Here is a 24,354-nt window from a genome sequence, read left to right on the forward strand (position 1 = left end):
AAGGATGTGGAAAAATTTTGTAGTGTAATTCAAAAATTTTGCCTTCATTACCTTGGTGAAAAAGAAACAGCTTTTTTGTCAAATGTTTTTCATTATCGTCAAAGGTTTTTTCTTTATTTCTTCATTTAGATAATAAAGCATAAATATATATTTCCCAATTATCATTTTTCCCTTCTCCAGATAGTCAATGAAGATTATGCTAGGAGCATTACAAAAAACAGTAGCCATCATGTTTCCTGCTGGTGAATCGGTTTTAACTTTGTTTGAAAAAGCTCCATGTTTGAAATCTATTGTTTTGACTGTTCATCAGTTTCAGTATGTATTGCTGTACCAAGTTTCAATAAATGTTATGAAATGGTACAAAAAGTCATCTCATCTGTGTTGAAAAAGCTCCAAACCGTTCTTAGAAATTTTTATTAGTTCACTCTTTTGATCAGATATGAACAAACATGACAACCATCATATGGAAAGTTTTTGCATTTGTTAATATTACTGTAAAATATGATGATGCATCTATTCATTTGAGATGCTTATTGTCTTAGTGATTGCACACTTTCAGCTTTCTATCTTCTACCATCACATTATGGATTTTTTTGATATTCTCTATAACAGGTCATTTGAATTGTTCAGCACTGTATGTGCTCATATGACCTCTCTGAAAATAACCAAATCTCTTGTAAATTATTCTAATTAATGGAGCTGCCTTGCTAAAATATATATCCAGCTTGATTTTAGTTTCTGTGCAATTTTGTATTTCAAAATGCAATGTTTGATCACCACATGAAATTTTCTTTCATCCACTTTTCACAATTCACAATACTATATGAACTCAAAGGACTGCCAACAACAGAATTATGAATATATCTGAATTAAATTTGGTTTGTACTTCTGCAGACATGCAGAAAATTCTAAGAATGACTTCAACAATGTATTACAAGCACCATCTCTTGTCTCTGTACCAATTTATCAGGCATCCATTCTGTATAATATTGTATATTACATATAAATATTGGAATGATTGTCTCTGCATTTCATTTGGAAATTCTGGAGCCAAGTCCTGGTCAGGCTTTGCATTTTTCATAGGCTATAAAATTCATTATAGAACATCATCCTATTGTTGATGAAGTAAATAAATAAATAGTTTTATTTTATTTTATATACTTTTATGTACATAAAATATACATGTAATTATGAATGCATTAAGTTGCAACTTTTATCATTATTCAAATATTTCCATAGCTTATTATTAATTAATTCTGAACTTTAATTCATCTGTTGTTATTAAAACACTTATTGAAATCTTCATGAAAATCTATTACTTTTCATGCAATTATCATTGATAATTCTTTTGAATAAAACATGTAATTTAATTTTTGTATTTATTTATAAAGAAGTATTGTGTAAAGCTGTATAAAATCTTTGCATTGTTTATGTATATATTTATTAAGCTTACTATTTATTATTTTAAATGGAGGAAACCAACTTACATTCACTCAGGAAATCAGATAATTTTTTTAAAAATTAAATGGGAGTAAATGAATTAATATTAAAGTACATTGTACAAACTATTAATTTTATTTGTAATCATCTCTTATCTTATACATCCAACTTAGAAGTGAATATTAATTTTATTTCACCTGAATAAAACTTAATTACATTAAAAATTTGATTTCTTACTGTCTGTAGAATGTGCCGTATGTAAAGATTCCCTCTATAAAGAAGTATTTAGAGGTGTCACATAACTATTGTGTTATATTTTCCTTAATCTTGTTTGTAGTTTTAAAATGACATCCTTCCAAGGACATTTCTCATTGGGAAATGAGAAAATGTTTGCTTTGGCCAAGTGTGAGGCACAACAGTTGTCTTGTGTTTTTCCAAATAATGAATCTTTAAATTGGTTTTACTGGTTTAATCAGTTGAAGTTGGTTAGCTCATGTTTTGCAGATAAGATGTGACATATAAACTGATGCATTGTAATAGTGTGATATCCCAGCTCTGGTTTTTCTGCAGCTCAGGCCTTTCTCTCTATACAGAATCCCTCAAACGCCATAAAACTTCCATTTAAAACTCCTTATTTACTGTCTAACCGTGTGGAATAACTTTAAAATGGACCAACCTTTCAGTCACAAAAAGATCACCATCACCTTCTTGTTTTATTGACTACTGCAGGCTTTTTATTAGCTTTAGTGATCTTTTACCACACCCATTGTGATAATTCACTCTTGGTTTCCATATAAAAAAACCATCTCATCTCCTGTTACAATATTGTTTAAAAGGTCTTCATCAATATTTGCATAGTCAAGGACTTGACAAGTGTTAACCCAGTTCTCTTTCTGATCATCAGTCAGCAAATATAAGTTTTAAATAAAAGAAAATAAGCAATATAAGTTTTGCAGAGATACAGTGCATGTTATCTTTTCACTTAAAATTTGCATAACATGATTTTATGCTAATGCCCACTTCCTCAGCAGGTGGTTAAGTGGTGATCATTCTAATTGTAGCATGAAATTCATCAATATTACCATCATTTCCAGAGATAAATTAAAAAAATTTATGAAGCATTAAAAATAAATATACCATCAAGAAATTCATAACACAATAAATATGTAAGAAACAGTAATGCATTGCTGTAATTACTACCAACTGTTCAACAGCATATTAGAAAAATCCCTTTACTTTTTAATCTTGCCTTTGTATTTGAACAGAATGTTTGTAGATGAGTTTATAAGAATTATATGAGTTATTAATTGATTAAACTATAGGGTGGAACAATGTTATAGTAATTAACAGATTAGCACAGAATAAAAGGAATTGAGAAGTGCAACAAACCAACCAAGTGACTGGTTACAGAAAATAAAAAAATTTGAATAGCTACTTTGACTTTTTTTTTTAATTATTGAGTATGGTCTTTGTGGCGAAATGGCATTTCTGCCTTTCATCCAGAGATTGTTGCTGTATAAATAAATAATCATTTTTAAGATTATTTTATTTGTTTATTATTTCTTATAATTATCATTAAATAATAATATTCTTATTTCTTAATAAATGATCTTTTTATATTTTATTTAATTCATATGAATTTTTTAGATAATGTTTTTACAATAAAAATATCCATGAAATAATAAGTTGATATTTGTGTTGATATATCATGAATAGGATTATTATATTATAAAAAAAATTCCATATATATATATATATATATACAGTGTCCCATAAGTTTCCATATTTAGGAAAAATAAACATTTTTATATGAAAGCCATGGTGTATGAGGAAAAAATGCAAAACATAAATTATCTCAAGGAAGGTATCACTAATGGGTGCTACAAGCATAACTCCAGCTGTGCACTACAGCTGTTTAAAAATGTGATGTACTATGGCCTTCATAAAAAAATGCTTATTTTTCTTATGTATGGAAACCTATGGGGTTACGTGTTCTTCAACAGTGGACGACATGCATCAAAATGTGTTTTCGAAATAGTGGTAGTTATGTAGAGCATATTATATAAATAAAAATGGTTTTCCTAAAAAACCATTTATTTTCTTATGTATGGAAACTTACAGGACACTGCACATATATATATATATATATATATATATATATATATATATATATTTGATATTATAATTTATAAGAATTTCTAAAATGTAATGACACTGAAATACAGACAGTAAAATAACTTGTATAATTTATACAACAGATTTCCTTTGTAATAAAATTTTACCTTATTTAGAATCGATTTAGTTTTTCTAAGTCAGCATTTATTATTATACTATATAATGTTACAATTATAAGTCTCATTATTTTTCAGAAGGTGAATTACGCTTAATTCAGTCTAGTTAGCTTGACTCAATTAATTATTATCTTAACTGGTAAAGTTCATCTAGAAGTGTATAAAAATACTAATCTCATTTTATTTATTAATTCATTTCCAGTTTGTTGTACAGAAATTCAATAAACATCTAATTGTAATGCAGATGATACTTTTACTTCTATAACCAAAACAATACTAAAATAATAAAATATAAAGAGAAGATTTTAAGCACGGATAATATTTAAAACAACAGATTTAGTGTAGGAGACGGTTATTGAGCTGAATTTTATTAATAAATTTTTCTGTTACTCATATTAAAAAAAAATATTCAAATGTTTTCTATTTCTAATTAAAAACCGGGCTTATAAATAAAATGGTTTGAGTCGGCTAAAAAAAAAATTAAGTTTTATATCTGCTTAACTCTAGATGGGTTTTATATCTGTTTAACTTTAGATGGGCCTTTTCATTTTGGAATGTACCTCAGTTCAAAAAATAGGTTTTTTTCTTTTTTTATATGACATATATAGTATATATGCCTTATTTTTGGAAATGCTTTTAATTTTTTTTTAAATCCTTTTCTAAAAGAAAAACTTTTTAAATGCTCAAATCACATTTCTGCCGACAAAAAAAAATATTTTTCAGTTATAATTACGAAATTTCAATTCATTATTTTACACACATCTAAATCACAAGTATTATGTTAATATTTTTTTTAATAAAGTGTTTCTGATATATATATATGTATCAACATTTCTAATTCATTTATGATTTAATATGATGCAGAACATGTTGAACTTATTATTAATAAAACATATTTTGCATCCTTCATTAACAACTCAAATATATGTTTTCATTGTTCATTGTATGTAATATTGGGTGTAACTCAATATAACATGAGCTGTAACCCATTATAACCATCAAGAACCTTCTTGAGTAATGTAATTAAAATATTTCAAATGTGTCGCTGCCCACTTTTGATTGTGCAAAATTCTAACAATTTAAAAATATTTGTGTTCTATTAGGTCTATATTGTATTAATACAAGTTGCTACCCAAAAGTTTCCAAAACTTGAATTATGCATGTGAACGAACACTAATACTAATCCAACTGAACACTTTAATAGTAGCAAAATACATTCTTCTTGAGTCGATACATACCTAGTGGCTTTGATCTGAGTAGATGTGTCTGTTGTTGGCAGGTAGTTTCAGATTGTCATGTTTCCTTGTAATTTCCATTTTGCAACGATCGATCTGAGAAAACAATTTATCTGCATGAAATTCAGTTTTAAATATGGTAAAACAGCTGTAAAAATTCTCAAAATGTACATTGGTAGAAATGGACAAAATGTACAAGCAAAATGTGCAAGCATTTGGTAATGATACTTTAGGCCAGACACAAACCTTTAAACAATTTAAAAATGGTCGAACATCTACTGTTAATGATAGTTTCTGTTTCTTTGATACTGATGCCATTATGCACAAGGAAGGAGTTTGTACTGCTTCATTAAATGAGTAACGGAAAATTTTGTGTGCCATCGTAAAAAGACAAGGAAGAATATTACAAGGAAATGTCCAGAGAATTGGTGATTGGGTTCTTCACCACAACAATATGATATTACGTATCACTTTTATTGTACAGTAGTTTTTAGCAATAAACAACGTGGATGTTACTTACTCATCCACCTGATGGTTCTGTGTAACTTCTTTCTCTTTCTATATTAAAAATCAAGTTGAACGGGCAAAGATTTGACACAATTGAGGAGATTCAAGGGGAATTTTAGGCATTGCTGTACACTTTCAGGATTCATTATGTTTGTGGTAAAAGTGCCGAATGGTATCTGAGCTTCCAAGGAACTACTTTGAAGGTGACTATGGCAAATAAATTCCGAAAATGATGTGATTGTGTTTGGTATTATATTTTGGAAACTTTTGGGTTGGACCTCATAATACATATAATAATGAAAATAAATGTTTTATTCAGTTGAAAGCTTTAGACATTCATCTCAGCAAGGTATTTACTACACACAGTTTCATTTTCTACTTATTAAAAAGAGCCTGTACATTTTTGGTACATTTATAAATTAATATAAAACTTAATTTTTTGAGTGTTATGCTATTATAGAAATATTTATTAATATTAAAAATGTTTTAATATTTTTATTATAAATTAAAATATGTGATTTACGAAAGTAGAATACCAAATACTCAAAATAAAAATATGTACAATAAAAAAATGACAATAATATGTAAAATACATTGAAGTAATAAGATTAATTATTTTTTATTTTTCTAAATATTTAAGAGTATTATGGAAAGAAAAATATTCTTACAAATGGTTATGTATGCATAATTTCAATGTAATAATTTTTATATCCTTAAATTCAAGGATATTCTCGTAATTTTTTGAACTTATGATTTACTTTATCAAATGAGAATATGTTATAATTACAGAATACGTTATAAAATAAAAATAGGGTTCTTATCTCTTACCATAAATAAAATATGAGACCTATTGTCTGTCAGTTAATACAGGGAGTTTCGTAATGTTCTTAGGAGTTACAAAAATTCAGTACAAAAAAGTATTTCACTTACCTAAATGAATGTTGTACGTGGTGATGCAGGGACTCAAACAGTTTTTGTTAAAATCTATAAATGTTCAATATGTGCTCCTCTGGTGACATGGCACACATCAACACGAAAGTCTAGCTCTTGCCAAACTCGTTCTAACATGTCATTTTCGATAGAGTTGATTGCATTGATTATGCGATCCTTTAGCTCAGCGATATCGTGCGGTATTGGTGGGATAAACACCTTATCTTTCACGTAACCCCAGAGAAAGAAATCACATGGCGTGAGGTCTGGTGATCTTGGTGGCCACAGCATAATGTGTTGCTCTTCTTCAGACGCACGTCCTATCCAGCACCGAGGTAATGTTGTGTTAAGGTACTGTCGAACCTCGTTATGAAAATGGGCAGGACAACCATCTTGCTGGAAAATGAAGTCGTGGAGTAGCTAAGGCATAAGCCATAATTGTAACATATCCAGGTATATCAAACCAGTTACTGTCGTTTTCATAAAAAAGAACGGCCCATACACTGCCTCACGAGAGATCGCACAGAAAACGTTCACTTTCAAAGAATCCCGTATGTGTTCCACATAAGCATGTGGGTTTTCAGTTCCCCAAACTCGCACGTTATGACGATTTACTTTGCCGCTGATATGGAAAGTAGCTCCATCACTGAAAATTATCTTGTTTACAAAATCTTCATCTAACAACATCTTTTCCTGTAACTGTAAACAAAAATCGAGTCTACGTGTTTTATCTCCACCAAAAAGATGCTGGATTAATTGAAGATGGTACGGTTTGCATAATAAACATTTACGGAGAACTCTCCTCACTGTTGTTTTCGGAATTCCTAATTCTCTGCCTGCAGCCGTAGTCAATTTTGACAGGCTGCGAATGAAACTTGCACACACACACACGTTTGACATTACTTCTGAGGTTGATGGATGCCCAGTTGATTTTCGCTTGCACAAGCAACCAATTTCACTGTATTGTTTATACCATGCACGAATTGAATTGTTACTTGGTGGCTCCTTATGAAATTTCAACCGAAACGCATGTTGCACAGAAATTACTGACTTTGGCAAGTGAAATTCTAACACACAAAACGACTTCTCGCTTCCCATGGCAGCCATTTTCTCTAGTGTTGACGCCTAGCGAGCAAATGGTTTACTAACTGCCTAGTATGTGTGGAAAAAACTATTTGAAGCATTCTTTCGTACAGTACTTGTTTTATTCTTATGAGTGAAATAGTTTTCTGTTAATGAATTTTTGAAATTCCAAAAAACATTATGAAACGCCCTGTACTTCTAATAAATGGAGAAGTCTACCTGTTCAATTAATTATTTAAAAAACAGTAGAATTTTTTTAACTGAAAAAAACATTGTTTCATTTCTAATGAGTGATGATCACACTTGTTAAAGTTTGTGAAAATAGTAATAACTTTGCTCCCAACAACATTGCCAGGAATTTTCTACTTGTATTACCTGTTAGTGGATAAAAATATCTAAATCTCTATAAATCTTACCCAGCATTACATTTATGAATTCTAATAAATTAAGGAGTGCTTTTATTTTATTTTTAATTTTAATATTCTAATCAGCTCTGTAAGTGTTAATTCTAATTTCATTAAAACTCTTCTTTTAACTTTTACACATTATTCATTAAAATAAAAATAAAAGTTTCATATAGAGTAATAACAGACTTTTATTACTTAAAAAGTCATAAAATCATTGTGTACTAAACATCATGTATATTTTTTCATGCGATTAAAATTTAAACTAATCTGTATGAAGCTTTTATTTATTAATTTGTTGACTTATACTTAATCCGCCAAAGGGCTGCATTGCAAAACTCAAACTGCTTACACTTGACTTTACCTGTGTGTCCTGCTTGGTTCTGCCAGGTTCTCTGGGGTCCAGATGTCACATTCCACCTCCAATAACAAGCTGAACAGGTATTGTATTTGACACTATGCACTGCATGTATATCACTGTTTTGTTTCTGTAGTTTTGTAGTTTTAGTATTTAGGTGATATTTTGTTAATATAATTTTATTATCTGTCAGATTTAAATATAATTTTTATTTTTATTACTTTTATTTTTAATAAATATATTAAATTGTATTAGCCTGACATATTGATTCAAAGATCATAATTTATTGATTCTATTTTCGGATATTTTTTTATAATGTTACTAGTTAATTTTGGTCATGTTATTAAATGAAAATTGTGTAATTGGCTTAAGTTTGAAATAGAATGTTCTTATGGAATGTTTAGCTTTGAAGTGTACTTTGTATTTTTACAAGCAACTGACATATTTCTCTTGATGCATAACAGAATAAAGAAACTATCACTTAATTCATTTAAATTTACACTTCTGTAATGATTTCAATTTGATAGATTGCTATCATTGTTGTAGACCTGCTCTATAAAATGTATCTTTATAGTTATTTGTAGCATTTAATGAATAAAATAAATAATTTTTTTATTCTGATTGGTTCACATTAATAGATCATGTCATGAAGGGTAGATATTTTACTGCATGAATAAAAAGGAAACTGCCCCAGCATTTACCTGGATGGATCAAGGGAAACTGTCATAAAACTTTGATTAGAGCAGTATCACAAAATATGCAATTAATTATAAAATAAAAAATAGATATGATGAAAGACTATATTAATAATTTTAAATATATACTGATGAAATAATGTTAAGATAAGTACATAAAGATACTAAGTATAAAACAAACCTACAAAATAAACCGCATTTAATTCAGAAAGCATATTGAAAATGGTTTGATGACATATCTATTAGTGGAATGCAGAAAATTCAGTTTTTTTAATATTTTTTATTGAGAAATAATTAAAAATTTATTAACTAAGGAATATTTGTTCTTTTTTTAAATTTTAATTATATTTTAAATAGATTAGCGAGAATTTTCTTTAAGTGGTTTGATAATTTATTAAAAATGGTAATTTAAGTAAAACAAAACCCTTTTCTTGTAAGCTGAAATATTGTGTTGAATTACATGAAAAGATTCTCTTTTGTTTATTTAAAAATATTGCTTCCATTTGAAGCATATAGATAATAATAATTGAAGCATGTTGTGATAATTTTTTTTATTTTCTAAGGATATAAAACCATTCAAATTTCACCATTTCTAGTTAATTTTGGTCATGCAAATCGACCTGTACAGTTACCATCCAGGTAAAGTGCACTGACTATGCAAATCTTTATAAGTGGATTGAACAGTTTAAATCAGACAGAACAAGGATCACTGCTTTTCATCAAGCAGAAGATTGGGAGAGCAGAACCCTGGGAGAGGGAACATACCTCTTCAGAGTGCAAAGGGCCAGACCAGATGAACAGGTGTTCATCCAAGAAAAGGGATTGCACAGAACCCTCTAAGTGTGTTAAGTGTAATGAATTGGGCCATTGGATGGAAAACAGGGCCTGCAAGAAAACCCGACAATGAAGATTAATGCCAACAAAAGCCCCTTGGCGCATGATGTAATATGGCGAATGGTCATAGATGAGGATGTAGACTTTCTAGTGGTGTTAGTGCATAATGTGCATAGAGTCACATATATGTGACAGGCCACACATATGTGAGAGGTGGACCGTTGTGCAGACTCTGCAATTCTAAATGTGTCCAATCATTATGCGCAAATTCATGTGAAGAGAGGAAATGGGTTCATAGCCACTGAATTAATGGAACATGTGTTGATTGCAGGTTATATATCACCTAATTCCGACGATGAAAGATTCGGCGAATTTATCTATGAATTTGAAGACTACATGCGTACATATCGGAAACCTATCATCCTATCACCTTGATAGGTGATTTAAATGCAAAGAGTTGTGAGCTAGGTGGAAGGATTTCTGCTGCACAAAGGTATGCATTGGCAGCAATGTTTGCAGCTATTGGATTCGTGGTGTGTAAAAGGGGATGCACCCCCACTTACTTTGGCAGAGGTATAGGATTCATAGTGGACATTACAGCCGTCTCTGAAAGAATTGCTGCTACTATTTGAGACTGGAGGTTATGACAGGAGGAGATAGCCACAGACCGTCGCACTGTAACGTTCCATGTGGAAAATGTACAGCCTGGAATCAGACGCAACCCTCACTTTAGGCCTGGGGAGAGGCAATTGAAAACAGTAGAAATAGTGTTGCTGAAAGAATTGACTCGACTACTCCAATAACAGCAGAAAGATTGTTCAAGGCATTAAGTTAAGTTTGTCGCCGGTAAGGAGCACAAGAGAGACCAGGCAAACTATGGGTGTTTTGGTGGTCATCTGACATTGCTGACAACAGGACAGCTATGCTGGCTGCAAGGAGAAGATTTCAGAGGGATACTAAACAAAATGACAGGATTGATGAAAGATTACAGACAGAATACAGAAGGGTAAGAAAGGAGCTTGGTGACACTATAAAGATTGTCAAGGCTAGCGCATGGGATAAACTAATAGCCGAATTAGATGTGGACCCTTGTGGTGCTAATTATAAAGCAGTTATGGATAGATTTGGGTGATCAGCTGCGCCTATTTCTGGTGGGAAAGAGCGTAGAGTTGTTTCAGAGCTTTACCCTGTAGTTCAAATAGAATGGAGGGAAATGCAGACAGAACTTACTTCTAGGTTCACAATAGATGAGTCAACATTGCTGCTACCAAGCTACATCCAGACAGGAGCCCTGGTCTGGATCAGGTCCCTTTGGCGATAGTAAAGATGATGATCAAAAGGCACCCATGGCACATATTTGGATGCGATAAATCACCTCATGGAAGGTGCTCAATTCCCTAACTGCTGGAAGGAAACCAGAGTTGTCTTAATACCTAAAAAGTGAGATGAGCATCAATATGAGGTAGTGTATCACCCTATTAGCCTGCTGAACACTGCTGAGAACTTATATAAGAAGGTACTTATGGATAAACTGTGGTTGGAGGTTGAGGCAAATGGTGGACTCTCCCCTAGGCAGTTTGATTTGTTAGGGGAAGGTCCACTGTTGATGCACTGAATCATGTCATCAATTGGATGAGAGGTAAGAGTCGCTGGTTGCTGGTGTCATAGCAGGATCCCGCTTATGATCCTCCTAGATGTCAGGAATGCTTTTGGAAGTCTACCATGGCCAGTAGTTAACGAGTTGCTTGCAAAGAGGAACATAAGCATGTATCTGTGATGTATAATAAATAATTACCTGCATGAAAGAAAAGCTTTCATCAATACAGAAGATGGTGATGGGGAGATCAGCATGTTTGAAGGAGTGTGCTGCAGGGGTTGGTCCTTGGGCCGCTCCTGTGGTGCTTGGCATTCGACAGAATATTGAATATAAAGCACGATGGCGACGTTGAATTAATAGCATATGTGAATGACCTGGACCTCCTGGTTACAGACCACACAGAGCAGGAAGTTGAGGAAACAGCAGCAGCTGCATCAATAAGGTTGATCAATGGTTGGACGAAAGACTAGCTTCGGACAAGTCATCGGTGGTTGCATTCACTGACAGGAGAAAAACCAGAAGCCTACAAGTCAGGATTGTCAACATTCTTGTTCCTGCAATGAGTGTGCGAAGTACCTGGGCATTCAACTGGAGAAGAACAGGCTTTTTAATGCACACCTGGGTTATGTAACTAAGTGAGCCGAGAAGGTGATCACTAAACTGAACAGGCTGATGAGTAACCACCGGGACCCGAGGTCTTCTAAAAGGAGACTAATAATGATTGTCTTCTATGCCGTGCCAGCGTGGGTTGCTGCCTTTGATAAGAGGAAAAACGTTAATAAGGTTACAGCTTCCAATAAAACAGGTCAGTAGGTGTTACATCTTCCTATAAAACAGTCTCACGAAATGGTATGGAAGTGGTAGCTGTCATTCCATCAGTTAAATTGAGGGCCAGTATGTTGTGGAGGACATTTAATGGCATGCCCAAGTCAAAGGTCAAAAAGCTAATAGAAGAGTGGCAAATTGAATGGGAGAATTCAAGGATAGGAGGCTGGACGAAAAGACTCATACCTAGGTTGGATTGCTGGGTACAGCAGAGTTTTTAAGAAACTGTCCCAGCTGCTCACCGGACATGGTAAGTTTAAGCTCCACCAGTTCTGAAAAAGAGACTCGTCATCGTGCAGATACTGTGGCGAGCAAGACACCGTAGAACATACTGTCTATTTGCCATACATAGGTGGGATGGGATTTGATGAAGTCTTTGTCTGATGGGACTTATGCCAGAAGGGACAGTACCATTTATGCTCACAGGAAGACGTGAGTGAAACCTGCTCATAACTCTTGCAACCAGGATATTTAGAATAAAAGAACAGGACACACGTGAATGCGGCGGAACATAGAAACGAGTAGAGTCTCTGAGGGTAGCCCCGCTCAGGAGACTGCGGCTCATTTGGGCTTACCTGGGAGTACTGCAGTTGATGACTGAGTACAGGACCTTTTGAGTGAACAACCCGTGTGGGAAATGACATAGTCGGATCTCGTGGGGTATCAGAGGATTAGAGGCCATGGTACCCACCTAGTTTGTGCAATGCTTTAGAAAAGTAGGACCAATCTGCGTGGTTAGGGGGAAGAAAAGCAGAAGACTGGTGGAAGTTTTGACTAATGGTTTACAAAATGTCATTAATGATCTTATTCACAAGGAGAGTTGCATAAAAAAAAATTGGAAAATTGCTGAAATTTGTAGTGCACTTATCAGTTACAGTTTACCAGCAGCGTCCATTCCAATACTCTTGACAAGCTAAATTACCAGAAAACATTTCAGAGTAGGTTGTGAGACAGTTGACTCAAAATATAGGAACACCGAACATTCATACTGAACTTAAATGAACAGTTTTTGGCCGAAGGTAGTGCTCGATTAGATTGCACAATACCGTATGATGAAACTTGGATTCATCATTTTGAACTGGAATCCATTGTCAAAGTGTGAGATGGAAACATCAGAGTTTGTCTGCCAGGAAAAAAATCAAAACCTACATGTCAGCTAGTAAAGTCGTACAAAACAGTATTTTGGAACTACACTTCGTTTGGATATTTGCTATGCAGTATGCTTTAGAATTATGCGGTGCATTCTGTTCTTTTGGCTTGTGCGTGGTATACAAACTGGAATTCTGAAGCATATGAAAAATGCCATGCCTGATCAGAATTTGAATATAGGACCTCTGGATAAAAGGCAGAGGTGCTACCACTCCGCAAGAGATCAGGAAATTTATTGTGATTATTTAGAAGAACATCATACAATCAACAGTGAGTACTATTGTGATATGCTACAAAATAAAGTGAAACCCACAATAAAGAGAAAACATCCTGGTTTTCTCACATAAGGTTTAATTTTTTTAATTGATAATGCCCCCCCCCAATACTGCTCAAGAGTCATGGGAAACTATTCATTCGTGAAGAGACTGTTCAAAATGTGTTGCCTCATCCACCTTTCAGTCTATTCTGTCATCAGATTTTTTTTTTTTTATTTGGCCCTCTCAATGAATTTTTACATGACATTGACTTCAGCAACAATGAAAGGTGAAGAATGCAGTAAAAGAATGGCTCAGGCACCAAGGTAAACAATGTTTTACTACTAGAGTAAGAAAGATGGAATAAGAACCTAAATGTAGCTAGAAATTGTTGAAAAGTAGCAGTAGTTTCATTGGTATTGAGTAAATAATAATTTTTCTACACTCATTTCTCTTTTAATTAATGACCCTTGTAAATATAATAAGAATTCATTGCTTCTGATATGAATGTACCTTATGATATCTTGGCATAATAAGTCCATTTGATGTCGCTGGTTCTATGTTACTGCAGAATTATTTCTAAAAATGTTAAAATTAATAACATTGTTTGTTTGAAAACATTAATGTAATTGAGTAATGTGGTTGTACTTCTTGCATTGTTGTTGTTTAGCATTATAGAAATTGTACTACATTATACATTGTACTACAATAGAATGATCCCCAAAATCATGTTCGTGATCGTTCTCTGTATATATATATATATATATATGTATATTTTTCATAATATGAATCATGAAAATAACGTTTCCACAAAAGACCAGAAATATGGAATATTTAAGATAATCACTAAAGTAGAATTTGAAACTTTAAATTACACTAACAGACAAAAAAAAATTGTTTAATGTTCTTCTAAGTGTGATACCATTTCTTGAATTGCTTTTTTGCATACATTACAGATCTGTAACTACAATTTTCCTATCACACTTAGTTTTAAATGACTTATGATTCTAAAAAAATCAAGGAAAAATATAGTTAAAATCTGTAAAATTTATAATTTTGCATGGCCATACCTGTGTTAGAATGATTTCGCTGATGCTTTTCTTTTATAAATCGCCTCAGGCACATCCTGAATTAATGTCCAAGGCTAATCAGCTAGCATGTTAGTATTCCATTTCCCTTTATAGCGGCTTTCCATCACCGAAATGTCTTGGTGGAAACGTTCATCATGTTCATCACTTACGTCTCTGAAGTTTTCCGGGAAAAAATCCAGATGCGAGTAGAAGAAATGTGTTTTCAAAAACATATTACACCCTATGGGGTGTAATCCCTCTGTATGAAGTAAGAAGTTGATTAACAATATCGTGGTAATTGTTGGATTTTTGTTTGCCAAGAAACATTTTGCCAACATCTTTAAGTGAAGCCCAAGCTGCACTTTCTACATTATTTAACATTGAGTTAAATACATCATCTTTGATATTCGTTTTTTAATTTTTCCTTCTCTTACATTCAGAAATTTCTGCCTGTTGTACAAAAATCTGGGACTATCCTTCATTGCTTTTAAAAAATGTTTCATTAGTCCTAGCTTGATATGGAGAGAGGATAAAGATATTTTTTCAGATTCAACTAAGGGCTCATGAATAATATTTTTCCCACTTGGAGTTAAGTTGTCTCGTTTCTTCCCCTCTTTGGTAATATAATGTTTATCCCTAGCTTGGCTGTCCCATTTGCAAAGAAAACACATGTACTTAGACTAATTGCATGCCTAACAGAATAGCTATAACTTTCAAATCACCACATATGTTCAGGCTATTTGTTTTATAATTTATTTTTTCACTAACGTCTTTTATCGTATCATATATCACTTTCAAATTAATACCGTAAGTAATTAGTATCAAAGAATATTTGTTACTGTTGTGTAGTAGAACTACTTTTAAACTACACTTGAATGCATCTATGAAAAGGCGCCAGTCCTCAGATTTATGAACTTGTCCTAAGTGCAACATAAGCTCCATCAATGTTTGTGCAATAAAACAAATTATTTTCATCAATAAAGTTGTGAAAAAATTATTTTTGTCGTCTTTGAAAGCCTGAAATTTTTGTATTTTTTTAAGTAAATACCAACCTTGCAGTCTTGATCCTTCAAATTTTTTGATAAATTTAAATCCCTAACCAAGTCATTTAATTCAGCTTGTGGTATAAGATGTGGCTTACTGGAAGATAATTCACAATCAAAATCATTGTTGTCTTCTTCAGTACTGCTTGATTCTTCATCGCTGCTTTTGAAACATACATTCACAAGAGGCTCAGGAACTCTGGAATAATTTTACTGTGAAGTACATGCCTGATTGCAGATTGCAATGAAGGATATTTTACAGTATATGTAGATTTTTTAGAAATTCCATACACACTTGTTAAACAAAAGTAACAAGGATCAGTTACATGATCCTTTGGTTCACGCCAAACCATAGGTACACCAAATGGCAAAGCTTCCGTGTACCTTTTAGCCATTCTCTTAAATATACAGAGAAATTAATGCATAATGTATGAAGAGCCCACATCTTATCCTGATCACCAATTTTACACTGAAAGTACAAATGATATGCTTTTTAAAAGGTGTAATGTTTTTTCTGTTTGATTTTACGGTAGTCACCACATACAAAACAAAAGGCATCCACATCAATTATAAATTTCAAGGTATTATGACACTGCACTGTTAAACTTAAGCAGTAAGACTGAACAAAATTAATTTATTCCTAAATTCAGTGCTTAATACAAAAAAAAAAACAGCTGTGTTTTCAGCTACATGTTTTGACCTGCACAGACATGATAAATCTTGTCCATGAAGGCTCATTCTTCAGTATTATATATGTCATAATATGTAAGTATGATATGTGAGAGTGACGATGCATTTGTCATCGTCACGTGGTGGGGCACCGGGCACCGGTGCAATCACTTCTTCACACATATTTATTTCTGATAACCCAATCCTACTAGTCTATGATGATGAAATTTTTCATCCATGCAAGTAGATCCAAAGGAATATAACAGAGCATTTGATAATTCTTTGTCTAGTATTGTTTATTTATAGCTTACAAATTATGTTAACAAAGTTAAACAATAAAGAATGAGCTAATAAAATACAATATAGGAGCTTAAAATGCTAACTATACGTTGAAAAATGAAGAAAATCCTTTAATTAAAATTTAAAAATTTTCAAAAATGGTGAGTGATAGAAAGATTCTGAGTTTATTTGTTTTCAGCATCAAAAAACAGATTAAAATTATCTATCACATGTCAGCAAACAAAAATTATGTTTATCAGTATAATAATTAAGCATTTTGATGTGCAATTCAGAATAATCCTTTATTATTAATGTTAATTGAAGTAAATTCAAAACATTTTAAACAATTTTTATAAGTTTTAAAGTAGTTTTTAGAAATATCACCTATTTAGAAATATTCTTATTCTTTCAATTAGACCTTTTTAGATCTCATTACATTTTCTTTCTTCTTTTCCTCTTCTTTCCTTTATTTGTAGTATTTTTTGATTCTTTCCAAGAGTGCTTATTTTTGCTCTTTTGTGAATTTTTAGAACTGTTCTTGGCTTTCCCTTTATCTAGTTTAAAATCCTCAATTCTTTTTTGAAACTCTATTTTATCGTTATTATTCTTTACCATCCTTTATTTAGTTTTTCTAGGTTTTGGTTTACTTTCCAGTGCCACCCTATTTTTGTTCTTCCATCTTTGTAAAAGTTAAATAATGTTGTTTTGTAAGTCTATTGTCACTTATTCTATAATATGGCCAAAAAATTTCATTCTTCTTTCCTGCATTTCCATCTCTAAAAGATTTATTTTTTGGTGAATTTCTTTATTAGATTTTAATTTATAGCCTTTCTCTGTTCTTTAGGGTCCAAAAATCTTCTTTATGATTCTTCTTTCTTCTTTTAAAAGATTTCTTACATTTAAATTTCCTAAATATTTACTTGCATACAAGGTTTCTGGGCAAATTACTATATTGTAGCGTCATAGTTTAACTTTATAACTTAAGAATCTCATATTGTAAACATCTGCTACCAGTCTAAAAGCTGTTTCCATCTTACAAATCCTACTTTTAATTCCTTCTTTTTCAAGTACAGTTGGCGTTGTTATCTCTTTTGATACTTAAATTTGGCTACCGTGTGTAATTTTTGTCCCTTTTCAAAAATTATTTCTTTTACACAGTTCTTATCATTGGTTATAGATTCTGTTTTTTCATAGGATATATCTAAACCTATATTTTTTTTGCTGTTTACTGCTGATAGATGTAATTTTAATTTTGCTTCTTCTATATTTTTAGGTAGACTTACTATGTCATCTGCGAAGGCTAAATAATTAATAGCTAATTTATTTTTTTGTGTTCCTAAATATACAGATTCTGAGATTCAATGTTTAACCAGTTCTTTATTCCATTCTCTAATTACTTAATCTAAGGTAATGTTGATAGAATTGGAAAGATTCTATCATCCTGCGTTATGCCTGTTTTTATGTCAAATGCTTCTGCCAATTCTCAATGTAGTTTAATTTTAGATTTAGTGTTTGTTTAATTATTGCTATACTTTTTCTAATTACTTCTACTTCTTATAATGCTTTAAATAATGATTCACAGTGTATGAAATCATAGGCTTTTTTAAAATCTACAAAAACTACTACATATTTTTTACCATTTTTGTTAATATAATTTATGATAGTTTTTAAATTTAGAATTCGTTTGCAGTATAGGATCTTCCTATAATCCTGATTTTCCTGGGTGAACTCTCCCTGATACTCTCCTAAATAATTCTCAACTTTGTCCATTATTCTTTTCTGTAGAGCTTTACTTAAAATTTTGTAAGGAACTGTTGAAAGTGATATTCATTTGCAGCTATTTGGATTTGTCTTTTTACTTCCATTATTGAGAAGAAGGTGTGTTATTGCATCTTCCATTCCTCTGAGATTTCTAACATTAGCCAGATATCTTCACAAACAGTTTTAATCTTGTTTATTAACTTGGAGTACCTGATTTTTTTTAATTTCTGCTGTTATGTTATGTTATCTTCCACAGAAGCTTTATTATTCTTTAATTGTATTATTTCTTTGAATTCATTTTCATTTGAAGATGTTTTGAAGTTTTCATTTGAAGTTTTCTATTATAAAATTAGATTTTTCAAAATTAAATAATTGTTTGGGTTCTGAAAAAATAGTTACTTGTGTTTTAAGGTTTTTTGCTTGTTTATTTGCAGTTTACAATTTTAATTTTTACGAGTAAAACATGTGTTGTACAGTTAATAACCTTTAATTTTACTTGTAAATGTTCAGTAAAAATCTCTTGTGTTAGTTTTCAGCAAGTCCATTTCCATTTTTTTTACCTGTTCTTTTTCAAAATTCCTTTTTGTTTGTCTAAAGATTTTGGATGCTAATTTCTGCGAGTTTTTAAAGTTTATTTGATTTTTTTTATATGGGGTCACTCTTCACTTTTTCCAGAACTTTTTCTCAATTTTCATTTCACCATGCGTGTTTTTTCTCTTTAATTTTGGCAGTTATTTTTTTAATTTTCTCTCATATTTGTTTTTTTATCTCATCTCAGTCTTTAGCTTCAAGTTTTTCAAATTCTTCAATAAGTTCCTTCTCTGTTTCATTGAATTTTTACTTCTGAATATCGTATTTAATTAGTGGTTTTACAGTTTTTCATTTAGAATTAGGGAAGAATTAAATTTTGATCTGCGAAAGGTAGTGATCATGAGCCAAAGTCTGTTTTTCTTACTTTATTATTTTGGATTTCTATTAACTGTTTCAAAGAGATTTCCATATGATCTATCTGAAATTTCCCTGGTATGTAATTTGGTGATTTACAAAATTGTTAGTGTTTTTGGATTTTTTTTTAAATCTGGTTGTCATTTTAAGAGATGTATCCTGTTCCCCAGAATCCATGGCAGGTTGAAAAGTTAATTTTTCCTTTGAGAGATTAAAATTCCTCGCGGTAACTCGGTTAGTTTTTCCCATCTTTGTCTAGAAAGTTGCAGTGTTAGCATAGAATACCTTCTGAGGAGTTTATTCCATTGCAACTAAAGATTGCAAGTCTTTAGTGGTGTCTGATTTATTCAGTTCAGTTTAGACAAAGTTTAAACCTATCCAACAGCACCATGTGGAGGCTAGATCATCGTTTTTCCATAAGCAGAAAAACTTTTCCGATCTGGAGAAAAGCTGTCTTTCTCTCATGATATGAGTTTGTATAATTTTAATATCAAAAGTTAATGATTTAATCTTCATGTTTTTATCCTTATGTTTAGTTTTATATTTTAATTTTATGCAAAAAGTTAAAATATAAAAGTTTAAAGTAAAAGAATTTTCTTATTTAAAAATAAATCACAACTTTTTATAAAAAATTATTATTTTTTAATTATTTTAACAAAATAGTGTTTTATAGTTTAATTAAAAATGTCTTACAGAGAAAGGAGTTCAGTTTACTAATTCAAATTTAGTAAGATAAAGGCCTTTTTATCTGATTGTGTAAGTTTATAATAACCGTATGTGAAATTTGTTTACATTAACTATAATAGATTATAAATTTTACTTCTTAAATGTTAATGAATGAAAAAAAAAAATTATTTATCATTGTTATTCATTGCTTTCTGGTTGGGTTCTTATTGCTCTTAAAATTATTCAGTAGTTATAAATATAATTTTTTTTTGTAAAGCCTTTAGGCAAATATTTGTAAAGCTTTATGCAAATATTTTTAAAGCAGTTTTAGGTAAAGTTGCAAAAAGAGAAGGTGGATGCAGTATTAAGAAAAAACATAAAATTTTTCTGTGTTGCATGAATTATGAATGCTTTGCACTAGATGTAAATTTCTTGCTTCTTTAGTATCTTTGTACTTTTTTCCCTAGTGAATAAAATGCTGATCACTCAGTATTGCATTGATTGAATATTAATTATCAAATAGTATTTATTTACTTTTATTTCTAAAATTTTGTGTTTTTTTCTTTCATTTTACTTACATTACGGAGGAGCGTTGTAGTATGTTTGCCCCAATTGCATTTTTTTCTTAATCAATATTTTAATCTTTCATATTGCAATAAAATATTTTTAGATATTGAACATCTAATGATTAAATGATTTTTGATCTCATATATACAGTTTTACTCTTAGTGAACTAGTATATGTAAAGAAAATATGCCTACTCAAATTTGAGGGTTTATGAAAATAAAACTGCTTATTAAATCTTAAAACATATTGCATCACCTTTTAGATTATTTTATACTGGACAACACTTTTGCTGTGGTTAATAACAAACTTTCAGTACTTGAACACAAGAATGTTTTCCCTCTTTCAGTAAACTGGAAATGAAGATAGGATAAAGATGAAATTAAATTTGTAAATGCTTTTTACTTGTTGAGAGCTTTTGAATCATTAAAGCAATTGTTTACTTGAAAAATGAAAATCTCTAACAAATTTATGTTAAGCGTATTTGAATGTAATCATAAATTTTAGATAACAATGAAGGAAATGAATTTTGTTTCGTTTTTATACAGCATATATATCCAGGTAATGTGATTTTACAAGTTGAATAACAGCTCAGAAATGGTTAAGATACTAATCTGAAATTTCATAGGTGATAAGGTAAATAGAATGGGCTTAGTTTGTATAAAAATTGGAACATGACTAAACCATTGGTATTTTAGTAATAATTGATCAAAGTCATGGTATGCAACAGAAAGCTTAAAAAAGTCATCTATTTTCATTCTCACCATGAAGCATACCTTAAAAATGAGTAAGAAATAAAAATTTAATACCATCAAATTTGAGTGAACATATATTTTTTACAGATGATAAGTAGTTACTTGTTAAAGATATTGCTTTACTTAAACTTTTTTTTTGTTAGTTTTTATAATATTTTTAAGTTGCCAAACTTAACCATATGTCAGCAGTAATAAAACAATAGCTTCTTCAATTTCTGTGTCTCAAATTGGGTAGATCAGTAGAAAGCAGATACACAAGAACCTTTATAAAACCCAAAAGAAAAAATTAAATTGGATCAAATCAGGTTACTTTGGTTGGAGGCCATCACAAACAAGCTCTGTCATTGGGTCGATGTTGATTGATCCAGCAGTTAGGGAAAATGTCATTCAACCGATTTGGTAAAGAGTTTTGCCAGTGGGAAGGTTCACCATCTTGTTGACAAATAGGTGGTCCACCTTACAGTTTAGGAGAGCGCTTTGTATGTAGCATATACAAATACGCAACTCCTGTCACACTTGCTTCAACGAAAAAGAATGGTTGTCAAAATGACTGTAAGGGAAGATGTGGAGGCCATAAAAAAAAATTATTATACAACTTTCTTTTAAATTATACAAAAATTTTTCATCCAAAAAAAAGACAAGCTCTGCCTAGGAACAGATATAATGATTTCCAAAATAGGAGTTGATTTCCAAATAGGTTAAAGATACAAGAATACATTCATATCATGTCATCATATCAATATCAATCATATCATATCAACACACATATCATTCATATCAACAGGGATATACATACAACAAAACAGTATGAGTTTTTCAACATAAAACATTTAAGTTTGGGGAGTTCCTTTTACATTGTAACAGTTCATGGGGATTTTCTAAACACCGGATAAAGGTATTAAATGCATTAACTTTTCCACTACGATGAAATGTAAACTCATCACTAAACAATTTTACTAAAACACAATTTTAAATTTTGACACATCTTCTATTTTCTCAACCTATCCCTGTTCATATCCTCCTTGGAGACAATCCCATAAATTTTAATTAAGACCTCACCATATATAATAAAAATTAACAACTCCCCTCATCTTTCAGCAAACATTTTATCATTATCTGAGACAAACCCAGACACAGGTGGGTAGAAACAGAATGATATGTTGGATGTATTTTTGTTGTAAATGACAGAACTTATGCGCTTGGTCTACCTGGTGTTACAAGTGTCTACAATACTGAACTGTACGCCATCAATATGGCATTGAATATCATTAAATCAAAATAACGTCACATCCTTATCTGTAGCAATTCGTGTTGTGCTCTCCAAGCTTTAGAGGATTTGTATTCAAGACATACTATCGTCGTCAAAATTCATAATAAAATTGTTGAATTGAATCGTCACGACACACAAGTGAATTTCTGCTGAATACCTAGTCATGTGGGAATCCTGGATAATGTATGTGCGGATTCTGCTGCCAAAGATGTATGTTTCACCACTCAAGTTATAATTACCAATTTTATTAATTCAATTAAATATACACTTTAAAGAAAGTAGCAAGGTGATCACAATTAAACTTTCTAGGGAACGCACATTGAAAAGCATACATGCAAACTGAAAAACAGAAGGTTTTCTGTTCAGGAGTTGCCATCTTTGGTAGTGGTACTGTCAAGTGGAAAGATAGGGAATCAATTTACAGCTATGTATGCAACTAAAATTGTACTTTTTGCTTTTTGTTTCAAGCCTTAAATCAACATTGTACACCTCATCCAAGAGATATTAAAACAATTTAAAAACCACAATATTCTTTTTTTACACCTTGTATATTATCTGTTTCATCTAACTCTTAACTTTTTTAATGAAGGAATAACTTCATTATTTCAGTCTGAAACCACTCTGTTTTACTTAAAGTGAATACATTTCTCATTTAAACCAAATAAAACCACAGTAAAAAATGAGAGTGGCAGATGGAATTATTTAGTAAACATTTATTTTTATCTTTTTATTTAAGAAGTAAGCATTCTATTATTTTCTTTAATTTTTAGAAACAACAGATGTTTTTAAAAATGTTTCTAAACATCTGATGAATAGAATTTATTAAGTTGGATTAATCTTCATTTTGATACTGTCAGCCATATACAAACTACTGTCAAAGCTTACATAGTAATTGAATAGTGTATTTAAGTTATCCTTTTGCTCTCTGGTTCCTGTACTTTCATTAGTTAGTGTATGTTACTGGTGGTTATTAGTGCTAGCAGTATAATAACTGAACGTAAGAATGAATTTTCTTCATTTGTACAACATTATCAGCAGTTACCAATCAGCCAAGATAAAAGTGTTTCCTTAACTTCATATTAAATTTATATTAATTAAACACATTTTCCTTTCTTTATAGATAACTTGTCAGAATTTTAAAGAACACTCAATATTATTAATAATACAAATTGAACAATAACTTTAACATTTTTAATTATATCTTGAGATACTGCTTTAGAAATATCCGAATTTTGTATGTGTTAATTGTATTTTACTTTATTTTTATGTTTAGTATTTTAAGTTTAATTTAGTTTTGTGTGTTTCATGTGTAATTGAGTATTATAGTAATTCTGACTATAACTATTCTGGTAATATTTTATTAATTGTTGTATAATTATTTAATGTTATGTAGGTCTGAAAATGTTCGAGCGCAGATTGCCCAGAATAATTCAAAATATGATCTTTCTAAATGGAAATATTCAGAGTTACGTGATACTATAAATACATCATGTGATATTGAATTATTGGAGGTAAATCTTTCTTCAAACAATTATATTTATTATTAGTATATCTTTATTTGAAAAATAATTTTTTAAAAAGTAATTTTATGGCAACATATTCAAATTATTTTTGGTTTAAATTAATTTATCACAATCTTTCTGTTTCTATTTCTTTTTTATCAGTTTATTATAGTTAAAACCAAAAAAACATCATTTAAAAATAGAATTTTTTTATTGTATTTTAAAATT

At 30.9% G+C, this 24,354-nt stretch overlaps 1 protein-coding gene across 5 annotated transcripts in view; it reads left to right on the plus strand.

The window, feature by feature from the left end:
* jar (Myosin heavy chain 95F jaguar) overlaps positions 1-24,354 on the plus strand; it is a 355,723-nt gene that overhangs the window by 322,675 nt on the left and 8,694 nt on the right. For 3 of the 5 annotated variants that reach the window (XM_075353645.1, XM_075353646.1, XM_075353647.1), the window contains exons 22-23: positions 8,281-8,331; positions 24,018-24,135. In XM_075353645.1, coding sequence (XP_075209760.1) covers positions 8,281-8,331; positions 24,018-24,135 — 169 coding nt within the window. Of the gene's footprint in view, positions 1-8,213; positions 8,332-24,017; positions 24,137-24,354 lie in introns of those variants that run through there. The other 2 variants (XM_075353649.1, XM_075353648.1) reach the window with 2 other exon arrangements.

This window comes from Lycorma delicatula, chromosome 1 (genome assembly GCF_047948215.1).
Source record: "Lycorma delicatula isolate Av1 chromosome 1, ASM4794821v1, whole genome shotgun sequence".
In the NCBI taxonomy this organism is placed as follows: domain Eukaryota; kingdom Metazoa; phylum Arthropoda; class Insecta; order Hemiptera; family Fulgoridae; genus Lycorma; species Lycorma delicatula.